General features: G+C 34.8%; 1 protein-coding gene and 1 long non-coding RNA gene across 3 annotated transcripts; both read left to right on the top strand.

Moving 5' to 3' along the window:
• The first annotated feature begins 5,461 nt into the window (after nt 1-5,461).
• On the top strand, nt 5,462-7,886 carry LOC104903709 (transcription factor bHLH87). 2 transcript variants are annotated; one of them, XM_019251903.3, is made up of 3 exons: nt 5,462-5,793; nt 5,979-6,142; nt 6,278-7,886. In XM_019251903.3, exon 3 carries the CDS (start codon nt 6,299-6,301, stop codon nt 7,463-7,465), a length of 1,167 nt encoding a protein of 388 aa, XP_019107448.2. In that variant the 5' UTR covers nt 5,462-5,793; nt 5,979-6,142; nt 6,278-6,298; the 3' UTR covers nt 7,466-7,886. The 2 variants fall into 2 exon arrangements, with proteins under 2 accessions (XP_019107448.2, XP_010690114.2); XM_010691812.4 differs by lacking the exon at nt 5,979-6,142.
• Nucleotides 7,887-16,961: 9,075 nt separating this feature from the next.
• LOC130589974 (uncharacterized) lies at nt 16,962-17,998 on the top strand. The gene is made up of 2 exons (XR_008967489.1): nt 16,962-17,059; nt 17,860-17,998. It is a non-coding gene; the product is annotated as an uncharacterized LOC130589974 (long non-coding RNA).
• The last annotated feature ends 5,010 nt before the right edge of the window (nt 17,999-23,008 follow it).

A 23,008-nucleotide genomic window follows, 5' to 3' on the forward strand; every position in this document is an offset into this window, starting at 1 on the left:
TCTAATTCATGATCCATGATATCATTTTTAGCCAATAGAAAAATAGAATGACCTAGTACATGGATTGATGACCTAGCACATGGATTGATATTCTTATATTCTTATCATTTTAGTAGTTGTTGTCTTGGTTTAACAACTTAAAATCTGTAATAATTAGTCAATTATTATTATTTTATTATAATTTAAAATTTTAAATATCTTTATTAAAATTACTATTAGTATTACTTAAGTATAACTATCGTTTATTAATTAGCATAGTATAACTACTACTACTATTATTATTATTAATAATATTGTTATTATTATTATTATTATTATTATTATTAAAGTTATGAATTGTGTTTCTTAATTTTAGTTATACTCCTTTTATGATACTCCACCGGAGTCTCGATAGCTCATAGCTCGACTTAGATTGGATGCTTAACTTAAATAGAGTATAGTTTCAAAATGCATTACACTTAAAGACGATTAGCATAATGATTACTGACTTAGATTAACTATTCTATATACTAATCAATTCGTATTAGATTGTGTTTATACTAATCTATATTCAAAATTCAATACTTTGATCTATACACTATTCTATACATTAATATGTACTCGAAATGCAATACATCTATCTACATAGTATACATATTGAGTTTAGCTTAATGATTGCCCAACTATACTGATTTTTGTCACATTATACTCGTATTATATTAGTTTGTGTTTATCGACTTTAATCATCATCGTCATCACTAAATTATGAGCATTCACCATTATAAATCATCATCACCTTGATCATCACCAATCATGATGTTCAATGAATAATGATGTATTGATGTGAAACAGTGAAACTGTGAAAGTATAAATTGTTAAGTGTTAAGTATGAAATACATGAATGTGTGATTATTTAAATAATGAAATAGACGGATTTCTAGTATGCTTTGATTATTGTTAAAACCGTGTAATAACATCGATGATCAATCGTATGATCATATTCATTTGATGGTTTTGACTTTTGATTAATGTCGAAGACAATCAATCTTATGATCATTTCATTAATTAATTTATGCCAATATTATGAACCTTAACTTAACGAAATTCGATCATGTTCATCCTCTACTAACATAGTGTTTGATTATGTATCATTTTCATATGACATATTGACATATTCGATTAAGTGATAAGTGGTTAACGTTGATCATTGTTACTTCATTACTTGTTGAGTTGTTACTCTAGCTCTAAGGTCATTAATGTTTTGATTATAGTCATTTACATGAATTATAGTATAACAATATAATTATATTGACGTGTTATAGGATAAGCTATAATTCTTATAGAGTTATAGTGTTACGTATACAACTATTAGTCTGTCACCTAATTATTAAGTAGTTAGATTATATCTATTTAAGTGAACTTATTGTGTAACGATATAACTTATATGAATTTCATTGAGTCGATAGTAACTTCTTATAATTTATGTTCATTATTGTTATTGTTTTCATTGTCATCATAGCTATTTACCGCACACACGAGTTGACTAAGAGTAACTGACTAAGTGTCATCATAGTTATTGTTGCTATTATTTGTATTATTACTATTTTCATCATCGCTTTATGTTACTTATTAATGATACATTCATTATTCATATGTCTGATAACAACTTATTCTACTTCAATTGGATATTTGTAGTTTCAAAATTAGTTGAAATTAAATATGACTTGGTTAGATAGAATATAGCTATGTTGAATCAACTTAATGACTTATATTGATATACATCGTCCATCTAACCCAATAACTACGTACGTATTGTTCAATCATATGTTTTATGTTTCAAAATGCATTTCACATAAAGACGATTAACTCAAATATCGCATTGTTATCTTAAATCAACTTAGAGGCTACCATTGATACATTCATAATGTACACTAATAAATACTTGGATTATTTAAGTAGATGTTTTTTATTTCAAATTCCATTATACTGATTTATAATGCTTAACCACTTACATTAACTGATTTATAAAGTAAGTCATCATTATCAATCATCATCTTAATCTTTGACCACAACCAATCACAAATTCATCATTGATAGTTACACATTGGAAAACTATAGAATAATGAAGAATTTGAAATTGAATTTTTCAATATCAGCCAAATATTGAACCTTTAATAAAATAATTTTACAGAAAATATGGCAACTTCAAAATGCCATTTCGCAGACAAATATATATACGTCTCTTGGTGCCATTGTTGTGTTCGACAAGTTTAACAGCACTTTAACCTATGTGATAAAAGTCCAACTAAATCGGAATTTCCTGCAATGAATAACGGATCGACCCGAAGCGAGACCCGAAACACACGTCATAACCGATATCAACTTTCACCCGAGTCAATGCGGGTTTCCTTAAGAAACTGAAAATAACTGAATCCGAACCGAAAATAACTGTTTAACTGATAGTAATCCGTAAAAAGCCAACTGTTTAAACCAAAACTGCATGGGTCAAACCAAAAGATAACTGTAAACTGAACTGAACTTAACTGAAAATTGAATTAACTGTATGGATTGAAACTGAAACCGAAAAAGTTTAAACTGAATCAATTAAGTTTGGAAAAATAAACTGAATTAACTGAACTGAAGTCAACTGAACTGTTTGGTTTGAACCAGAACTGAACTGGTTAACTGAATTGACACCACTAGGTACAGGCGGAGCGGGGGACCTCAGTCGAAGAAACTTCAAGCGGTGGAGGACAGGCGAAGCAAAAACCATCGCAAACGAAGATCTGGGCTGGGTAGTTTTATTCTTTTTTATATCATTTTTTAACTAGGCGAAGCAAAATCAATCTGAAAATTAAGATCTAGGTACTTTCATTCTTTTTTATTTCATTTTTTTTATAAACAAATTAGGCTTCCATCCTTATTCTCAAGATCTGAGTAGTTTGAGGCTCACTGAAACGTCATTTTGTTTTTTATAACTTTTGTAACTGTGTTATTGATTTTTTTTTGTCTTGTTGATTTTCTTATATTTTTTGTAATCGGGTTTTGTAAAAATACCAAATCTACTAAATGTATAAATTCAACCTCTTTTACAGTTTAGTTTATGAATTGTAAAATTTGAATTTCATTATTTTTTGTGTTTCTATTTATGGTTGGGGTGGATTATGCTGATGGTTGATGAATTTATTTATTTTTTAAAGAAAAAGCAGCCATTTGCATCCGAGTAGCAGCAACATCCGATGCAGCTGGTCTTTCATTTGGGTCTGCTGATGGTGTCTGTTGAACAAGCCTAAATATCTCATACAATGGTCTATAAATTGCGTCGTGTCAAAAACCGGCGTCGATCCCATATGAGTTATTTGCGTCAAAGCGTCGGATCAATATGCGACAAAAATATGGGTCTGGCATCCGACGCAAATTGTAAATTATGTACTAGGGCATTATCCATTTTGTCTTAATCAGTCGTAACTCATACCCCATATATGCATCATAATAACTAACCCTAATTAATAAATTTATGAATTTACTAATAAAATTACGGTTTTTTCACCAAATGCCCCGAGTTTTCATGAAATTCACCGGGTACCCCTGCACTTTTGAAAATACATGGGGTACCCCTCAGTTTCAACAAAATACACTAGGATACCCTTAATGACTAACGGCGTTAACTGTCGTTATTCATTAACCCTTTTTTTGTTTTCAACCCTACTAACCTAACCCTAACCCTAACCCTAATCCTAACTCTAAACCCTTACCCTAATCCTAACTCTAAACCTTAACCCTAAACCCTAACCACCCTCCCCACCACCCCATCCACCCACCACCCCAGCAAACCTCCGCTCCCCAACCCACCCTACCCACCACCCCAGCAGACCCCCCTCCCCAACCACCGGCCGCCACACTCCCAGTCGCAACCTCCTACCTACGCAGCTGCCACCCTCGCAGCCCACGCAGCGGCGCAGCTGCCCTCCCCTCGTCGGCGTTTCACCCTCTTCTCATCTTCGTTGTTTTTCGTCACTCTAGAGCTGATGGGGTGGGTGTTTTTCGTGGAAGCGAACAACCCAGAAAAAGGTAGCGGGGAGATGGATATTCGACCGGAGCAGGGGAGGGTGGGGTGGTTTTGATCGGGGAAGGGAAGGGTGGGGGCGTTGTGGAGAGCCGACGAGGTGGGGCGTCGTGGAGAGTCGACGGGGCGGGGCGTCGTGGAGAGTCGACGGGGTGGGGGCGTCGTGGAGGGTCGACGGGGGTGGGGGGAGCTGCGGGATGGTGGGGGAGGGGGAGCTGCTGGGGTGGGGGTGGTGGGAGGGTGGTGGGTGGGTTTGGGTTAGGTTTAGGTTTAATGGTTAGGGTTAGTTTTCAAAATTAGGGTTAATTAGGGTTTAAATTAGATAATTAGAGTTGATGACTAACGGTGGTTAACACCGTTAATCATTAAGGCATTTGGGTGTATTATAGTAAAACTGAGGGGTACTCGTGTATTTTCAAAAGTGCGAGGGTACCCGGTGAATTTTGTGAAAACTCGGGGGCATTTGGTGAAAAAATCGATAAAATTACTAAACTTGTAAGATTCAGGTAGGGTTACCGATATGCATGCACATCAGTTCTCCATATTATTGCACCATTAATCATATGAGTGAGATGCGTCGCACAACGACCGGATTGTTAATATTCTTATCCACATGTCATTGCAAAATGAATGATAATAACTTGCTTTGATTAATGTTTGGTATTAAGATAAAGACCCACATGTAAATTGGGACTATCTGTCTCAAACTGAAAAATGATATTATCAGATAAAGCCTCAATCATGAGTTACTCTACCTGTCGTCAATTGATTTTAGTACAATATCCCTATGGACAGGTATGTATCTACTCTAACACAAGTTTATATGTGTAAGATTATTGAATACTTATGATGAACCCGAAGCATACAAAGTTTCTTGACAACAATCTACTTAGGGTCCGTCTTGTTTCACATTAATAAATAAAAAGTTCCAATAAGTTCATGTAATTGCACTAAGAATAAGATAGTCGAAGCGAACACAATATTATGTGCCTAAGATTTTAACATATTAAAATGTTTTTACAATTTGAAGAAAATGAAAATACTTACACATTACAAATTTTGATTAACCTTACTCAAAATTCTGTGAATGATACTGATATTGCAATTATTTATAGCGTAGACAATCTATTTCTAGTTTTCAACTATCAAATTTATTGTAATTGTCATTTGTAAGTTGCAAACATAGGCAAATTGGGTAAACTCTTGATTTTATATTATTTTTGCAAGTCAAATGGTGACTACAACATGCCTTTAATTTCTAGCCAAAAACATGTGCATAGTTGCAATATTTTAGAAAATTATCCAACTAATTTCTACGCTCATTTACCCAATATATACAAACTATATATATATCATTTTGAAACAATATTCATATAAAATAATCAATCTATCAACTTTCAAAAAGAAAAAAAAAAATCAAATCATCACAAATCACAAAGATTCAAATAGTTGGTTCTCATATATTGTGCTCCCCATCTGCAAAAAAAGAATTTTTTAGTCTCCCTCGAACTATCCCACCAACCTGACCCCAAAACCCCCCCTTATCTTTTCCTATCAACACCCCCACTTTCTCTCTCTCTCATAATTCTACTACTATTGTTGGCCTGGCCTTCTCTATATAAATATCACCTCCTCACCTCTCTAGCTTAGCTTCCTTCATAATTAGAAAACTTTGACGATCCAAAATTAAATAAATATCATACAAAGTCTATGTTCTTGCCGCCCAACAACTTGTAGCTCAAACTAAGGTATATACACATCATTTTATTTTTCTCTCCTACATTATTATCATTTATTATTCCTTTCATTTCATCTTCCTATATATTTTTTTTATAAATAATGCATAATCTTTGAAAAATCAAAGATAAATAAACAGTTAGTTTTTATCCATGGCTGACGTTGAATTCTGTTTTCCAATGTTCTTTCTCATCAGATATCATATCATTCAGAAAAAAAGAAATAATTGAAAAGTGGATTTGTTAATGCCGTTAGTCACCTTTCTCCTGTACATACCTATTCTTGATAAGAAAGAAGAAGAAGCTGAGCTCTTTATTCATCCAAATCATTAAAGTTGTTAACTTTATATCTATAAATCTAGTAAGTTTTCATACTAAAAACTAATAAAATTTCCTTTAATATATGGAAGTATTTATAAATATTTTCAGTACTTTTGTACCGTCCTCTTTATTAAGATATATATACTGATCATTTTCTCATTGCATTATTTTTCAGATATTTTGTTAGTATAATTCCATGGATGGTTGTTCAAGTATGGCTCAATGGAGCAACATATATCATCATCAAGGTCTCGAGACGTCGAGATCGATATCTTTAATGTTAGATCCAATTCATGAAGACGACAATGGTGGAGGGCTAACAGGAATTATCCCATGGGATAATGGAGGTGCACAAAGAGATGAGCTATGTTGTTCCTCTATTCCTATCATGAGTCCTTTATTATCAGGACTAATTCCTAACAACATTGTTCATTCTCAACCTTTTGATGCATCAACTAAAGTAACTTCATCAGCTAATTCTTTGGATCAACAATCACTTGAGTGTTTATTATCAGGTACTAATAGTAACACTGATACATCAGTTGAAGATAATGATGATGGTATTTCCATGATTTTTTCCGAGTGTCAAAACTTGTTGAACTTCTCTTCTAATCCTCCTACCACCACCACCACCACCACCAACAACAACAACAATAATAATATTCCTAAAAAACGGTGTAATAATGTCGAAACCATTATTCAAAGTGATCATCAAGAGCACCCTCCATTCAGTATTACCCAAGAAAGTTGGAGGCGCAACAAAAGGAAGAGAAACGACACAAACAACAACAACATGAATGCTGAGAAGTTTGGAGGAGGTGGCCTGCTCACGAGCTCTTCGAATATAAGCTTCCAACAAAGAAGCTCATCGGGTTCCTCGATCGAGGAACCCGATGCAGAAGCTATACAACAAATGAAGGAGATGATATATAGGGCAGCCGCGTTTAGGCCGGTGAATTTTGGGGTGGAGATGATAGATAGGCCAAAGAGGAAGAATGTAAAGATATCAAATGATCCACAAACAGTTGCGGCGAGGCAGAGGAGAGAAAGGATTAGTGAAAGGCTAAGAGTGTTGCAGAAGCTTGTGCCTGGTGGGAGTAAAATGGATACTGCTTCAATGCTTGATGAAGCTGCTAATTATCTTAAGTTTCTTAGGAACCAAGTTAAAGCCTTAGAAACTTTAGGTAATAAGGTTGATCATTATCATTATTCTCCTAATACTTCTACTAATCATCTTTTTCATCCTATTAATCTTCAATTTACACCCATGCCATTTTCCATGCAACCCACAAATTCTACTACTCAATTATTTTCATTGCAAAACCCTAACCATAACCATCTTCATGTACTACCCAAAAGTTGATCAACTTTTGTGTGTTTTTTTTTTAACTGTTTCAAACTTAAGAAGAAAACGAACAAGTGAAATGACCATTTTAACCCTACATCCCCATAATCATGATTATCATCATCATTGATATCATAGTCTTCATCATTACCCTTCTGTTACTCTCAGTGAAAGTCATCATGAGGAGAGAAGATCAACATCAATGAGAATTAAACAGGTGAACATTTTTGTAATTTTACCAACCAGTTATATGTAAAAGTGGGATGTTATTTATTACTATTATTAGTCAATTTTTAAGCTAAAGTAACCTTTTTTTTGTGAAAAGACTAAGTAATTATAGCACATATGATTAAGATAAAAAAAAAGGGTCAGAACTCAAAAAGGTTATTATCCCTTTATGTAATCTTTTTACAATTATATGAGCATTTTTTCCAGTGTACTTGAAAAGGTTCACTTTCTTGAAGAATTATTACTATTATTATGTGGGTGTTTTCACTTTTGATAAATTAATTATTATTATTTGATTAATTTACCATTATTGTAAAGTGTGATTAAGAGATTGATTAATTAATTAATTAACAGTGCACGAGACATTCTCTTATGAAAACCAGTGAGGACATAACAGTGGTCCTGTCTCCTTGATTCAATCCAAAGCGTGCCCTTGAAAGTCACCCCTGAGCTTTAGTAGTGAAGTAGTACCATATTGCTTAGCACATGATTATTCTTCTTTTTTGTCAGCCTATGTTTGTTAATATATCTTAACTAATTATATACTTCTATTTGTCTATTTTTCTAATTATACTTGGTTTTATTTTAACCGTTGAAATATGTGTTTCTTGTAACATTCAATTTGTCCTCTTATGTATTCATTTTGAAGTTGATGCGGCTAGTGATATAGATAGTGGTTCTGTGCTGGTTAGCAGCTAGCTAAAATTTATCTTCTTGTGCATTCAATAAGTTCACCATTATTCTCTACGTTTGGATTTTACGATTATTAGTCATTTACATAGGAAAGAGTATGATAATGGACAGGAAAATAAATACAAGATGGATGATCTTTTATATCAAGATTAGTAGAGGCTTCTCGTTCTGCAGTTTTCTCGGTGCTCAAAAAATATCCATCCGTGTACAATATTTTTGTTTCCGCGTTTTAGTTATGGAGTGAGGCATCCGCAATAAAGATGGCTTTTCTTAATGTCCAATTAGAAGGTCCCATTTGAGATTGACACCCTTCTTCTTGAGTTAGGTCCACAACAAATAAGGTGTGTTTTAACTTTTAAGTGTGACATGTAACACTATTGCTACGTAACAGTATCTCACCCATACATAATGACATAAAATCCAACAAAAATGATATGTACTATTGTCATAATAGCTATTTATATTATGTTATTTGAGTTTTATTTATAACAGAAACTTACTTATGATGTAACAGTTACACCCAAAAATTTGTATAATAAATGATGTGGATGTCAGTTATTAACTGATTTAATTGATAAATCCTTATAAGCTAAGGTTTGTATTTTTTTTTTTTATATGTGGTGTCTGCATCATGATATAGATAAGAATAGATTTACCATCTTCTCAATAAAATTTAATGAGTGTATATCAAATTAAACTAATTTAGTTTGGAGAATTTAATTATTATAGAAAGTAGAAGGTTCAATTTAAATTAAAGCTGAACCGTTAACTTCTCGTCTTGGAGGTGCATGACACTCTTAAACAAGGAACTAATTTTTCATTCTTAATATCTTTTTGGATTATTGGATATTACTGTTGTGTTCTTTGAAAAAATCTATATGCTAACCAAACAAAATCCATATAAACCAAAAACAAAATCTAAAATTTACTATTATCCAAGATTAAATTAGGTGGTCCAAGACTCCAAGATGTGTGACCCTTCTTTTGTAAAGGAGTATATGACTCATGTCGGGGATGTTAAGTCCAATACACAGTGCAAAAATAGTGAATCGTTTCAATGCTAAACAATCTCCCTTGTCCATTTATCTTTTAATCACGATTTAAATGATATAATTAATATCTAAATTGTAACAATTTTCTAAACTTAAAATAATAATAGAATTTTGACATTAAGAACAGTCTGTTATCCAATTTGTTTCAGTGAAAAGTATCCAAGTCATGTTTTTCTTTTTTTTTTTTTACAAAATTGACATCAATACCCTAAACTATAATGTGTGTACACCAAACAGTCCCAACTACGACTTATAGTCAGAACATCCCAAAGTACGGGTGCAATCTGTACCATAAATGAGGTCGGTGATTGGAATCCTCACCGACTATAAGTCGAGTGTTAGATATAATTGGGCAGCCATATTAACGTTTTCGTTGATTGTGGTTGACTTCCAAGTAGTTTGGATTACTGTAGGCAATCAATATCGACAGTTTCCCTAACATTAACTAAACTAGTATTTGAATTACTCTTGAACATTGAAACTGAAGCTGAGCTCATTATTGTTATGCGGATTTCACTCTTTCAAAATTTACGGTTCGTTTGAAGTAAGAGGAAATTTCGGGAAGTAAGAGGGAATATGGGGAAGAAAATCTTGTTTTGTTCAGTTGAGAAAGGAGAAATGAAGGCATGTGCCTTGTTTTTGAAGTTAAAAAATAGGGTTAAAAACAAGAAAAGAAGAAAATAAGAAAGAGGAGAGAATCCGGTGAGAATTCTGGGAACCAACCTCATTTATGGTACGACAACACCCAGAACCATACTTTAGGGTGTTCTGGCTATAAGTCGGAGTTGGGGTTGTTTGGTGCACCCATGATATAGTTCAAGGTGTTGCGGGTAATTTTACCTTTTTTTTTTTGAAGTGAAGATCGATATATATTATCATTCCATTAAAGCTTAATTTGTCCTCAAGGACAATTTGAACAAGGGATTCCTCCATCGAAATTAACTATAACTTCCTCATAGGAGATGGAAGTTTTGGCTATGGTTATTACTAGATTTTTTGCACAATTTAAACTACATATATGAATTAATTAAGTTAGCAAGATCACCTCATTTATGGTACAACAACACCCAGGATCATACTTTAGGATGTTCTGGCTATAAATCGGAGTTGGGGTTGTTTGGTGCACCCATGATATAGTTCAAGGTGTTGCGGATAATTTTACCTTTTTTTTTTGAAGTGAAGATCGATATATATTATCATTCCATTAAAGCTTAATTTGTCCTCAAGGACAATTTGAACAAGGGATTCCTCCATCGAAATTAACTATAACTTCCTCATAGGAGATTGAAGTTTTGGCTATGGTTATTACTAGATTTTTTGCACAATTTGAACTACATAAATGAATTAATTAAGTTAGCAAGAGCACACATCACTAACATCATTTGAGCAGCATGAGTGAGGCTATCTGTTTAAATAAATAAATTTTGTTAACTTACTTTCTCTTTCACCATGCAAATATTTTATGCTAAGATAAATTTGATCAAATATGGTAATAGAAATAAGACGTTGATTTACATGGATGTTAATAACGTTTATACATTTTATTTTCGATTTTTTCATCATATACTTTTGATAAAAAAAATTTGCACTGTATATCCTCACAAATTTTCAAATTCACCATATACCCTCTACTTTTCAAAAAATACATCAACTTACCCTTAATGACTAACGACGTTTAGTTAGTCACAGAATCTTTAATTCCCATCTAATCCTAATTAATTCACCTAAATTTAAGCCAAACCCTAACCCTAACCCCCTAATCTAATATCTTTACACTAACCTGACCACCCTTTATCCTTCCCCCCATTGCCCCACCAACTCAACAGTCCCCTCCCCACCACCCCCAAGCCCTCCATTCCCCTCCTTTTCCCCTGCTAAATTGCACAACCCCTCTTTTTCTCTCACCGTCAAGCAACTCCAGCCGCCTCCCCCTCCCCAGCTATCACGCACCCCTGAAGTGAAAAAAAAATCAGAAACCAATCAAGACCAAATCAATTTGGAGAACTTCTCGAAGAAATTGAAGGATATCTACTCGAATTGGAGAGAGAATAAGTCAGATTTATGGGGAGATTATAAGGCATTAGCAATTGCGATGCCTCATCGGAAGATTTGCGGTTAATATATGGTTGTGGGGGATGGGGGGAAGGGGGGAAGGAGGGGGTTGCGGGGCTGGGGCTGCGGGGGTTGCGGGGTAGGGGAAGGGGTACGGTTGTAGCCTATAGTGGTCGGGTGGGGGGAGGGCATAAGGGGGTGTTAGGGTTTGAGTATTATGGTTAGAGTTAGGGTTAGGGAAAGATTTAGGCTAGTTATAGTGGGAGAATCATAGTATATATAATGACTAACAGAGTTTAACGTCGTTACTCGTTAAAGATAAGTGGATTTATTTTTTAAAAAATGAGTGGTTTATGGTAAATTTCAAAAGTCGAAAGAGTATATGGTGCAAAAATATTTTGTCAAGAGTATATAGTTAAAAAAAATATATATTTTTGAGTGGTATCAGGTTGATATTTTTGAAAAGTCTTTCAATTCTCTGATGGAATGTCCCAGATCTCATTTCCCATCAGTGGGTTGGGACCATTATAAGCTTAAATATGTTAAAGCACGTCATAATCTCTCACATGGTATAGACTTGTTTAGGTGTATTATTAGGATGGTCAATACTCAATAGTTACCTCTACCAAGCAAAATTAAGAAACAGGCAAATAGGAAGAATTAGTTGTGAGGTAGACTGATGAAAGCATACACAAATTTGACAAAATTTGGACAAACAAGTGATCTTTTCACTAGAATCAAGAAAGTTTCTTCTTTTGTGGGTTGGATGGAGGTTAACTTGCCAAATTCAGCAAAATCTGTTGAGAAAGAAACCGGGTCTTTCGCTACCCAATTGCTTTTTTTTAATGCTACCTGGTGTTATTGTTTAACACCTCTTCCCTGTCTCAATTCTCATTATTGATAAATTTGTGTAAAAATAATTGAAAGAGACAGTCTAATTTTAATATATATAAAAGTAGACTTAGTCACTAAATGGATTAAATTAGTCACCGAAAGAAATTAACTAATTATCATTGGACTAATTTTCTTTTTAATATTGGACTTACCATTACCTAATTTTAATTTAAAAGTAGGCGGTCTCTTATAAGACAAACTCAAGTTTGTGAACGCATATTTATTGTCCATTGTCATTATACATACTTTCTGAATGATAATTTTAATTTTTTCATACTTCTTTAAAAAAAAATTGAAACAAACTAACTAATAACATTTTGCATGATGATAGTTCTCTTTATTAATAATTTATTTGTAGATAAATGTGGTTAAGTGGATTGTTTAGATGTTCTAGAGTTGAAAAAAATATGGACTTTTACCTTATTTTACAAGATTTAATCATACTTTTAAATGTACTTCCATTGTCTTCCGTCGACTTTTTATTTGTTTCATCAAATTATCATTTCTTAGACCATGATACTTAACATTACGTAGGTAAAGCAATCTATGTTTAAATATGTGTCCTGGAAAAGAAAAAGAAAAATGAACAATTTTTGGAAGACGGTGAGCGTGAGTTAAATTCACCGAAATTTGAGACTTCGTCTTTGTTTTAAGAGTTGACATTCTAAATGGCTAGCTAGGTCCAAAATTAACAAACAGTACATAGACTACCTACGTAAGGCGAGATAGTGTATCTATATGATTGAGGAGGAACCAAAATAAAATTGACTTTGGGTAAAGGAGGTGGGCTAAAGCTATACAAGGAGGATAATATGGTTTGTCTTTCTCAAAGAAGACAGCTGTGTGTGTAGTATGTTAGGATGATTATCTCATCCATGAGCTGATAGTAACCCAAGGCGGATTGCAATGGGAACAAGGAAACGACCACATTATAGCCATTATTGTTGGTTGTTCTTTTAGAGTCATGAGGGATAAGAGTAGGGACCTGTCTTTAGCCGGTGCTTTGAACCTTGGAACAATCAATATAGTTTCATGATTTTATTAAGAAAAATATTCTCAACTCTATAAATAGAGGACAATCATATATATATCTTTTTGATAATTATCTGGAGAAGCAATTACTTCTTCCATAACGAAATAGATGTTATGATTTTCAAAACACATTTTTCTAGGCAATTTTTTAAAGAGGAGAGAGATAGAGAGAAAGAAAAAAAAGAAAACTCATGTGATAGGAGAGAGATAGAGAGAGATTGTTGTCTCGAAAGGAAGTATAACATCTATTTTGTTACAATCATATTTAGAAAGTGTAGCATCTATTTCGTTACTGAGGAAGTATATTACTATATACTTCTATGAAGTAATTGTTTTTGAATGAACCAACTTAGCTAATAGAGTGTGGGAAAGTAAGGTTTGATTTAATATAACATACGGATACCGTATATGTTCAGGAAATTTTTCAAAAAAAATCCAATGGGTTAAAACTAGAACTGTCCACGAGCTAGCTGGCCAGGCACGATCTCACCATCTTCGGACCAAGTTAGTAGAAATTGGAATTTTAGGAAACGGAGCATGTGGCATGACATGTATACCTTTGTTATGGGCCTTGTGGCAAAGGTCCTTTAAAATCCTTCCAAATTTTTAATACTTCCTTCATTTTGTTTCAAAAGAAACTTAGGTCTTGGCACAAAATTTGGGAGAGGATAAAGATAGAGAGAAACAAAAAAAATTACTCATGTGATGTGATGAGAAAAGAGTAGTATGAACAAAACAAGTTCTCGAACAGGTTTCGGTTATACCCATGGTGAACCAGGTCAGTCTCGCACAGGTCAGGATTCTGCTACTCAATGCCCTAGGTCGTGATTGGTCAGGTTTTGATCATCTGGGTCGGTCACATTTGAATCATTGGATTGTCGGGTGCCAGACAGGTTTGGGTCATTCCATTTACAAGTCAATCCATTACTGGGTAAGATCACCCGTCGATCGACATTTTTTATCCGGGTTTGCAGAAGTCGTATTTTGATTTCATGTACGTTTGAGTCGAGTCAAGTGTACTTATTTTTTATAAAGGCAAGAAAAATAAAATTAAGGGACCTTGCGCACGAGGGGAACTCCTAATTCATGGTTTACAAGGATATCTTGAAGAGTTGAGTTACTACAATCATCAATGCCAAAAACAAAATCTATGAGATGACCAACTTTGGCTGTCTAATTCCATCTTTATTTGCTTCTCGGAAGATGTGATGGATGCTCCAATTATTGAATTGGTGGAGGAGGGATTTGATATCTTGGATTATATGAGCTATTTGCCATGGGGGGGCACAAAAGACCGTTGACGACGTTGATATTGAGAAGGTTGTCACCATCAATCTGAAGATTGTTGATGTTTTCTTTAAGTGATAGAAGAATTCCTTGGTGAAGGGCCATGGCTTCCGCGATGAAAACTTGTGTGTTACCTAGATTGAAGGCGATAACTTTGCGAACCTTGCCATGATGGTCTCTAATGATGACTCCCGCAGCGGCGGACTGGAGAGACGAACCGAGCCATCGAAGTTGAGCTTGAAATGAGAAGAGGGAGGTGGCTCCCAAGTGACGAGTTGAATAGAATTGTTGTGGGGATGGGTGGAGGAGGAAGTGTGAGAATGAAGGGGGATGCCACGTACATGGCAGTCGTCAATTTTAGTTCTGAGCGCCCATTCACAATGCATGAACTTGGCCTTATGAAGAATTTTGTGAATATTTAGATTGCGGTTTTTAATATGATTTCATTCCTTTCCTTTCATATTTTACGTATTAGAAAAATGTTTTTGGCTAATAATGATTTCTTGCATTTGGTGGAGCACTGTCAGAGTGGTGCTGCGATTTTGTTTAAAAGGGAACCATTGTTTTAAATCATGGAGGCGCCAGAAGGAGAGGAGTTGTGGGTAAATGCCAAAGAGGTGATCAATAGTTTCATCATTGGAATTGCAAATTCCATAAGCGTTTGTACCGATAATATGTCTGTTGAACAGGGTAGAGCGAGTCCATATACTGTTGTGACAGATTTGCCATATGAAAATTTGAAGCTTAAGAGGAATGTCGATTTTCCAAATCCATCTAAAAGGTCATTTCTCCCCGTTGGGGTCCAGATTATGAGCAAAGCTAAGTTGCAGTTTTAATTGTGAATTCCCCCGATGAGTGAGGTCCCCAATTTGGAGTATTATGGAGGTTAGTTTGAGGGATTGGTATTCCTTTGATTATATTAAGAAGATGAGAAGGAACATTTGACTAAGTTTGGCTAGATCCCAGGTGTGATTTGACAAAATAAAGTTGTTTATAGTATGAATTGGGTCTATATTATATGGAGTAAAGGAATGTTGAGCAAGGTGTAAATGTTTTTATTATGACACCAGTTGTGTAACCAGAAAAGAACCATTTTCCCATTTCCAATCTGCTAGCAGGTGCCTTTATGCAAGAGGCCTCTCTAAAGTAGAATTTTTTCCATATCGGGGAGTCCTGCGGTTTTGGAGAGTAAGTGAACAGTGACGCTTATCATAGATACTTTGCTTTCATTAGTTGTACCCATAGACTTTTGTGGTCCGCTGCTATTTTTCACCCTAGCTTAGCTTAGCCAAGAAAGTTTTGTTTAACGGTAGAGTCTTTCGTAAGCCTAATCCACCCATTGCTTTAGGCTGGTAAATTTTGTCCCATTCGATCAGGGGAATACTATTTTTATCTTTGTTTTATTTCCAGAAATAGTTTCGGTCAAGGGGATGGACTATATCTATTGGGAGCATGGAAGAAGCACAAACATAGGATGGAAAGGCTTTGAGGTTACTTTGTATGAGGGTTAGCCGACCTGCCTTTGAGAGGAAGTACCCTTCCCAGTGGTTGATTCTTTGTTGGGATTTTTGCAAAATACGTTTGAAATCATCTTTTGTCGGGTGATATTTAGTAAAGAAAATTCCCAGATAATGTCCTAAGGAGGAATTGGGAAGCATATTAAAGTGACTTGGAGAAGCTCTGTAATACCCCGTATTTTTAGTATTTATTTCAATAAATAAATATGTGTTTTATATTTATTTTCTAAAATAAATATTTTAAGCAAAGGATATTTTAGTATATTTATTGCTTGGTTTTAAATTGTTTTGGCGGGAATATGGCGCCAAAATTGGATTTGTTAAACTTTTGGTTTAAAATCCTAGTCAAAATTATTCAAAAAACAAAGGTTTTAAAAAAAAAAAAAATTTAGGCCATTATTTTTGACGGGATCGTGAAGTAAATGGGGGAGTTTTGTTTTCCAAATTTATGATGAAGGTTACAAATCTTGGTTTAATCTCCTAATTTATGGTGAAGGTTACAAACTCTTTTATTTTGAAAATTAAGTACTATCTATTCTACTCCCATAAATACCCCACACCTTTAGTCATCTTTTCCACACAAAAACTTTGAAGAATCTATAATTTCTTACTTCAAAGTTCTTCTTTCTCTTCCTATGTATTCTAGTTTTATATTTCTTATTCAAGTTTCAATTTTCTTTTGTTTAAGAAAAATATTTTCATAAATCTTACTCAAAAATATTATGCTCATGATAGATCATTCTATTCATGTTAAATTCATATTAAGTTCATGTGGTAGATTGCTTGTTGGTTGGCTATGAGAAAGCTCAAGTATAAGAATAAGTGAAGATACTAGTATTAGTTTGTGCAAGATCAAGGTACGTTATGTAGCTAGATCTTTTAAAAGTGGTTTATATGATAAAGTTGTTTATTGATTTTATTGGTTGGATTGGTTTAGAAATTTGGTTTAAAATGGTTACAATGTTTTATTATTCACTCTTGAAAGTGAAAAGAAGGAATGATTTATCAATCATTTTATATAGAAGTTTTGTTATCCTTTTTGGAAAATTAAATTATTTTTACAAGGTTGATTGGTTTTTATGAACTTTGAATGTTCAAAAAGTTCTTTATGAGGAAAGGAGGTTTATTAATCACTTACAAGTCATAATTATATTTCCGCTTGATTAATATCAAGAGATTCAAAGTCCACTTGTTGGCAATTATAGTTACCCCTTGATATAGCTCCGTGATGGGATGACTAGCTTGGGGGGTGCACACTTAGCAAAATAGAAGGGGAGATAAGAAGAGGAATTGTTTTCAGGATTATTTTTAATCCAAGTTGTTTGGAAAGAGTTTATTCTTAAAAGGTTATTCTTGAATTACTATTCAAGTGTTTGGAAAGAGTTTGTTCTTAAAAGGTTGTTCTTGAATTATTATTCAAGTGTTTGGAAAGAGTTTGTTCTTAAAATGTTATTCTTGAATTATTATTAAGTGTTTGAAAATAGTTTATTCTTAAAGAGTTATTCTTGAATTATTGGTAATGGAGTTTTCGAAATGAAAAATTATTACGAACTAACAAATGTATTACTTATCTAGTACATTTCGTACTCAGTTTTATACTGATGCGTATTTCCTTTTTCCTATTTGGCTTTGCCCTGTTTACCTTTTTGGTAAGCAGATTTGCAGGTGAATTTTGGATGTGCATGGGAGCATACTAGGAAGGGGATCTTCACCTAGATTAGAGTGTTTCATTTATTTTGAGTATTGAGACAATATTTACTTTTATTAATAAAGAAGTATTATTATTTTTGGTTAAAGTCTTCCGCTGCAAGTTATTTTGGTTGTTAGTAGTTGGTTGCCGAAAGCGTGTTAGTCACGTGGCGGTAATACTCCTAAATTACTCAAATATTATTTATTAAATTATTTATTTAAAAGTGAGTAATTTGGGGGTGTTACAAAGTGGTATCAGTTTTTCAGGTCTTGAAAAGATAAAAGTTGAATATTAAAATTGATGGGTAGACATAGGATGGGTAGATAAGAGTTTCGCATTTGCATTCTAAATTGTTTTTGTTAAGCTTAATTGTTTTCTTTTTGACGATTTGTATAGATGCATCTTGCTAGTAATACACAAAGTATATATTATATTTTATATTATTATATTTATTGAAAGATGAAGGGTGTAGATATGTTGGGGTGACAAGCTCTGTCTAGGATTAGGAAGGCTCTCCCCGACGCTGTGGGTAACTTCCTTACCTGGGAGCTATAATCACCTTGGCTATTCTATATCTTGAAATCAAGTACACTTTAAAATTTTTGAAATAAATATTTTAAGCCATAGTGGTGCATCTAGTACAAATCTTAAACTATATATATTTAGTTATCATATATTAGTATTACTTTTATGATGATGTACTTGTAATATTTCAATTCTTTTTGCTTTTATATGATCTTGTTGGAAGTTAAGGAAAAAGTTTATGTTATTCCCTATGTATGGGATAAGCAAGAAGTCATGCTGCATTGGCGAGCAAATAGTAGTACTATGTGTATTTTTTTTACCTTTCGAAAATACTCAGGCCAGTCTGATTATATGGCCATTGATGATTGGAGAATGTTATTTAGACAGACTACGTACCAGAGTTTAAAGTTTTCAGATCGTAGACATATATAGTTTTGTTTTGGTCATGAAACGTTCTAGTTGTCTTAAGAATATTTTGATATGCTCAAATATTCTAGTAGTTGTTATAAATAAGGCTTCATATTTGGCCTTGATATATGAAATATGTGATTGCTATGTTTTGAACTAGTTATACCGGCATGGTTATTTATTAATTTTTTGGTAGTTACACAACTATTCTATGAATGTTAGTTGAGATTTATCCTCAAACACCCTTATATCTAATAGAATGGCAGAAAGAAGGAGAAGAGTATAAGTTCTATGGTTAGAAGGCTAGCAAAGATAACTGAAAACATCATCAGTGATAGTTAATCAAGCAACCAAGCAGAGTGAGACCGATAGTTTTGGTGAGGTCTTTAAGAGGGTAGCAGCTGTCAAACCTCCGACTTACCATGGGAAAGAGGACCCATCTAGTTTAGAAAACTAGATCTGAGAATTTGATAAGCTTTTTGATGTCATAGTGTGCCCTGAAAACCTTAGAGTTAATAATGTTGTTTATTATTTGAGAGATGAGGCAGACCTATTGTGGAAACAAAGGAAAGATGATCTTTTAGAGGATCCGACTTCAGGTGGAACGAGTTTAAAGAAGCCCTGAGGACTAAGTTTTATCCTGTGTACTTAAGGAAGCAAAAGGCTATGGAGTTCACCAATTTGAGGATAGGGACTATGTCTGTTAATGAGTATTATAGCAAATTTTGGAGTTAATGAGGTTCGCACCTGAGATAGTACCATCTGAGACTTTGAAGGCCCAAAGGTTTGAGCAAGGGTTAACCTTAACTCTCCAAAGTAAGTTGGGAGGAGTAACTTTTGAGACTCTTGATGAAATTTATGGTAGAGCTGCTCACTTATATGGGATTAAAGGAAGGAAATTGCACGAACTTCCTCTGGGGAAAAGAGGAAGTATAACAACAATGGGAACCAACAAATTGAAGATAAGAAGCCTAAGCCTAATGGTGGATTTCACAAAACTGAAAAAGACAATAGGTATCCTAGTCGGAAGCCTAATGGGAGCCAAGGGAATGGGAAGAAAGTGAGCGAACCTTTTTTGCAAAAGGTGTGATAAGAACTACCCTGGAAAAGATTGTCAAGGCAACTTGGTGACATGCCATTATTGTCAGAAATTGGGCACCGTGAGTATGAGTGCTTTAGAAAAGCTGGTGGAGAACCTGCAGTCAAACCTGACCCGAGTAGTAAGGCACCTCAAAATGATCAACAGAAGTTAGCTTCTTCCAGTGTTGGTGTTAAATGAGGATGGAGAATCAGTCTAAAGGTAGAGTTTTCATCATGAACCGCCGTGAGGCTCAGAATGTTTCTGAGGTAGTAGTTGGAACCTTTTTCATTAATTCCTTGTCTGTCAAAGTGTTATTTGATTCAGGAGCATCTCATTCATTTATTTCTAGCACTTTAGTAGACAAGCTCCAGTTAAGCAGTCCAGTGTCTATTTCTTTGGAAATTGCGTTGCCATCAGGGAAAATGTTTAATTGTACTAGGTTGCATAGTCAAGTACCTTTAGTGATAGTTGGGGGAACTTTCCATCCGACTTAGTTGAGTTTGATTTGTCAGACCTCGATGTGGTTTTGGGGATGGATTGGTTGGGAAGATTCAAGGCTCAGATTGTTGGAGGCCCAGAAGGTGTCCTTAGTCGGTCCAAGAAAGAAAGGGTGACTTATAGGAAGCTTGGGAAGGAGAAGGGAATGAAGATAGTGTCTGCGATGAGAATTCAATCTTATGTGAAGAAGGGGTGTCCATTATTCTTATGTGGAGTTCAGAGGATTGAAAAGGAAGATGAGAATAGGGAGATCCCGGTCGTATCTGAGTTTCCTGATGTGTTTCCTGAAGAGATACCGAGTGTGCCACCGGTTAGGGATCTTGAGTTCATCGTAGACTTGATGCCAGGAACCGGACCTATTTCAAAGGCTCCTATAGAATGGCTCCAGCTGAGATGAAAGAGTTAAAAGTTCAGTTGGAGGAGTTATTGGAAAAAGGGTATATAAGACCTAGTTCGTCTCCTTGGGATGCACCTGTATTGTTTGTGAAAAAGAAGGATGGTAGTTTAGGTTGTGCATTGATTATCGGGAGTTGAACAATGTGACGATCAAGAATAAGTATCCACTTCCGAGAATAGATGATTTATTTGATCAGTTGAAAGGAGTGGGGATTTTCTCGAAGATAGATTTGAGGTTAGGTTATCACCAATTGAGGATTGTGAGGGTGATATTTCTAAGACTGCATTTAGGACGCGTCATGGTCACTATGAGTTCACAGTGATGCCATTTGGTCTGAATAACGCACCTGCAATGTTCATGGATTTGATGCATAGGATTTTCAGGCCATGCTTGAATAAATATGTGGTTGTGTTATAGATGATATTTTGATATATTCGAAGGTTAGGAGCAGTCATGAACTGCATTTGAGGGAAGTTTTGTCCACCCTAAGAGAGCATAAGTTGTACGCCAAGTTCTCTAAGTGTGAGTTTTTGGTTGGATAAGGTTGCATTTTTAGGACATGTTATCTTAAAGGATGGAGTTTCAGTGGATCCTGCTAAGATTCAAGCGGTGCGCGAGTGGCCAATACCAAAGATAGTGTGTGATATAAGGAGTTTCCTTGGGTTAGCTGGTTACTATCGAAGATTTGTAAAGGATTTCTCGAATATCTGAGACCAATGACTAGCCTGATGAAGGAAGAATGTAAGTTTGTTAGGAATCCAGAGTGTGAGGAAGTTTTTTTTTTTGGTGTTGAAGGAAAGGTTGACTACAACACCTGTTTTGGCTCTACCTGATGAAAGTCAGCAGTATGATGTTTATAGTGATGCTTCGAAATTTTCGTTAGGGTGTGTATTGATGCAGAACCGGAAGGTCATTGCTTATGCTTTTAGGCAGTTAAAACCATATTAGGTGAATTATCCAACCTATGATCTTGAATTAGTTGTAATAGTGTTTGCTTTGAAGTTATAGCGAACTACTTGTATGGGGAACGTGTAAGTTGTACACGGATCATAAGAGCTTAAAGTATATTCTCACTCAGAAGGAGTTGAACATGAGGCAGAGGAGGTGGTTGGAGTTGATCAAGTATAATGATCTAGAGATCCAGTATCATGAAGGGAAAGCTAATGTTGTTGCTGACGCATTAAGTCGAAAGTCGAGTCATTCAGTTAATGCAATAGTGTTGCCAAGTCAGTTATGTGTCGAGTTTCTAGAAAATGTCATTGGAAGTAATAGAAGAAGGAGGTGTTGAAGAATTATTGGGTTCTTTGTCGATTCAACCCTCAATCTATGATGAGATTAGGGAAGGTCAATCAAAGGATGAAAAGTTAGAAAAGATTCGAGAGAAGATCCAGGATAGTCAGGTATCGAATTTCCAAATAGCCGATGATGGAAGTATTCGGTTCAAAGGAAGGTGGTGTATACCAAATAATAGAGATGAGTTGAAGCGGAAATTAATGGAAGAAGCTCATAGCTCACCTTATTCAGTACACCCAGGTGGTGATAAGTTGTATAAGGACATGAAGCAAAAGTTTTGGTGGCCAAACATGAAGCGAGAGGTAGCAGAGTTCGTGGCTAAGTGTCTCACATGCTAAAAGGTCAAGTTTGAGCACAAGAGATCGCAAAGGAAGGTTCAGCCCCTGGATATTCCGAGATGGAAATGGGAATTCTATATCAATGGATTTTGTGTCTGCATTACCAAGAATTAAGGCTGAAAATGATACAATTTTGGTAGTGGTAGATCGTTTAGCTAATCAGCAACTTTCATTCCTATGAAGAATACTTGGTCAATGGATCAATTGGCTAAAGCATATGTGAAATGGGTGGTGAAGTATCATGGTGTGCCTAAGGACATTGTTTTTATCGTGATTCACGGTTCTTATCAAATTTTGGTAGAGTTTGTAGAAGGCTTTGGGAACTAATTTATTATTGAGTAAAGCTTTTCATCTGGCTACAGATGGCAAACGGAACGAACAATCCAGACTTAAAAAAAATGTTGCGATCTTTGTTATGGAGTATCAGGGTTCGTGGGAGGATTTCTTGGATTTAATAGAATTTTCCTATAACAAACAGTCATCATGCAAGTATTGGTATGGCTCTGTTTGAGGCTTTATATGGTCAGAAGTGTAGACGTCCAGTCTGCTGGAATAATATTAGTGAAACTGTGGTGC

This window comes from Beta vulgaris, chromosome 9 (assembly GCF_026745355.1).
Source record: "Beta vulgaris subsp. vulgaris cultivar EL10 chromosome 9, EL10.2, whole genome shotgun sequence".
In the NCBI taxonomy this organism is placed as follows: Eukaryota; Viridiplantae; Streptophyta; class Magnoliopsida; order Caryophyllales; family Amaranthaceae; genus Beta; species Beta vulgaris.

Coding starts and splice junctions, on each gene's coding strand:
- LOC104903709 (XM_019251903.3), top strand. CDS start 6,299: ATGGATGGTTGTTCAAGTATGGCTCAATGGAGCAACATATATCATCAT.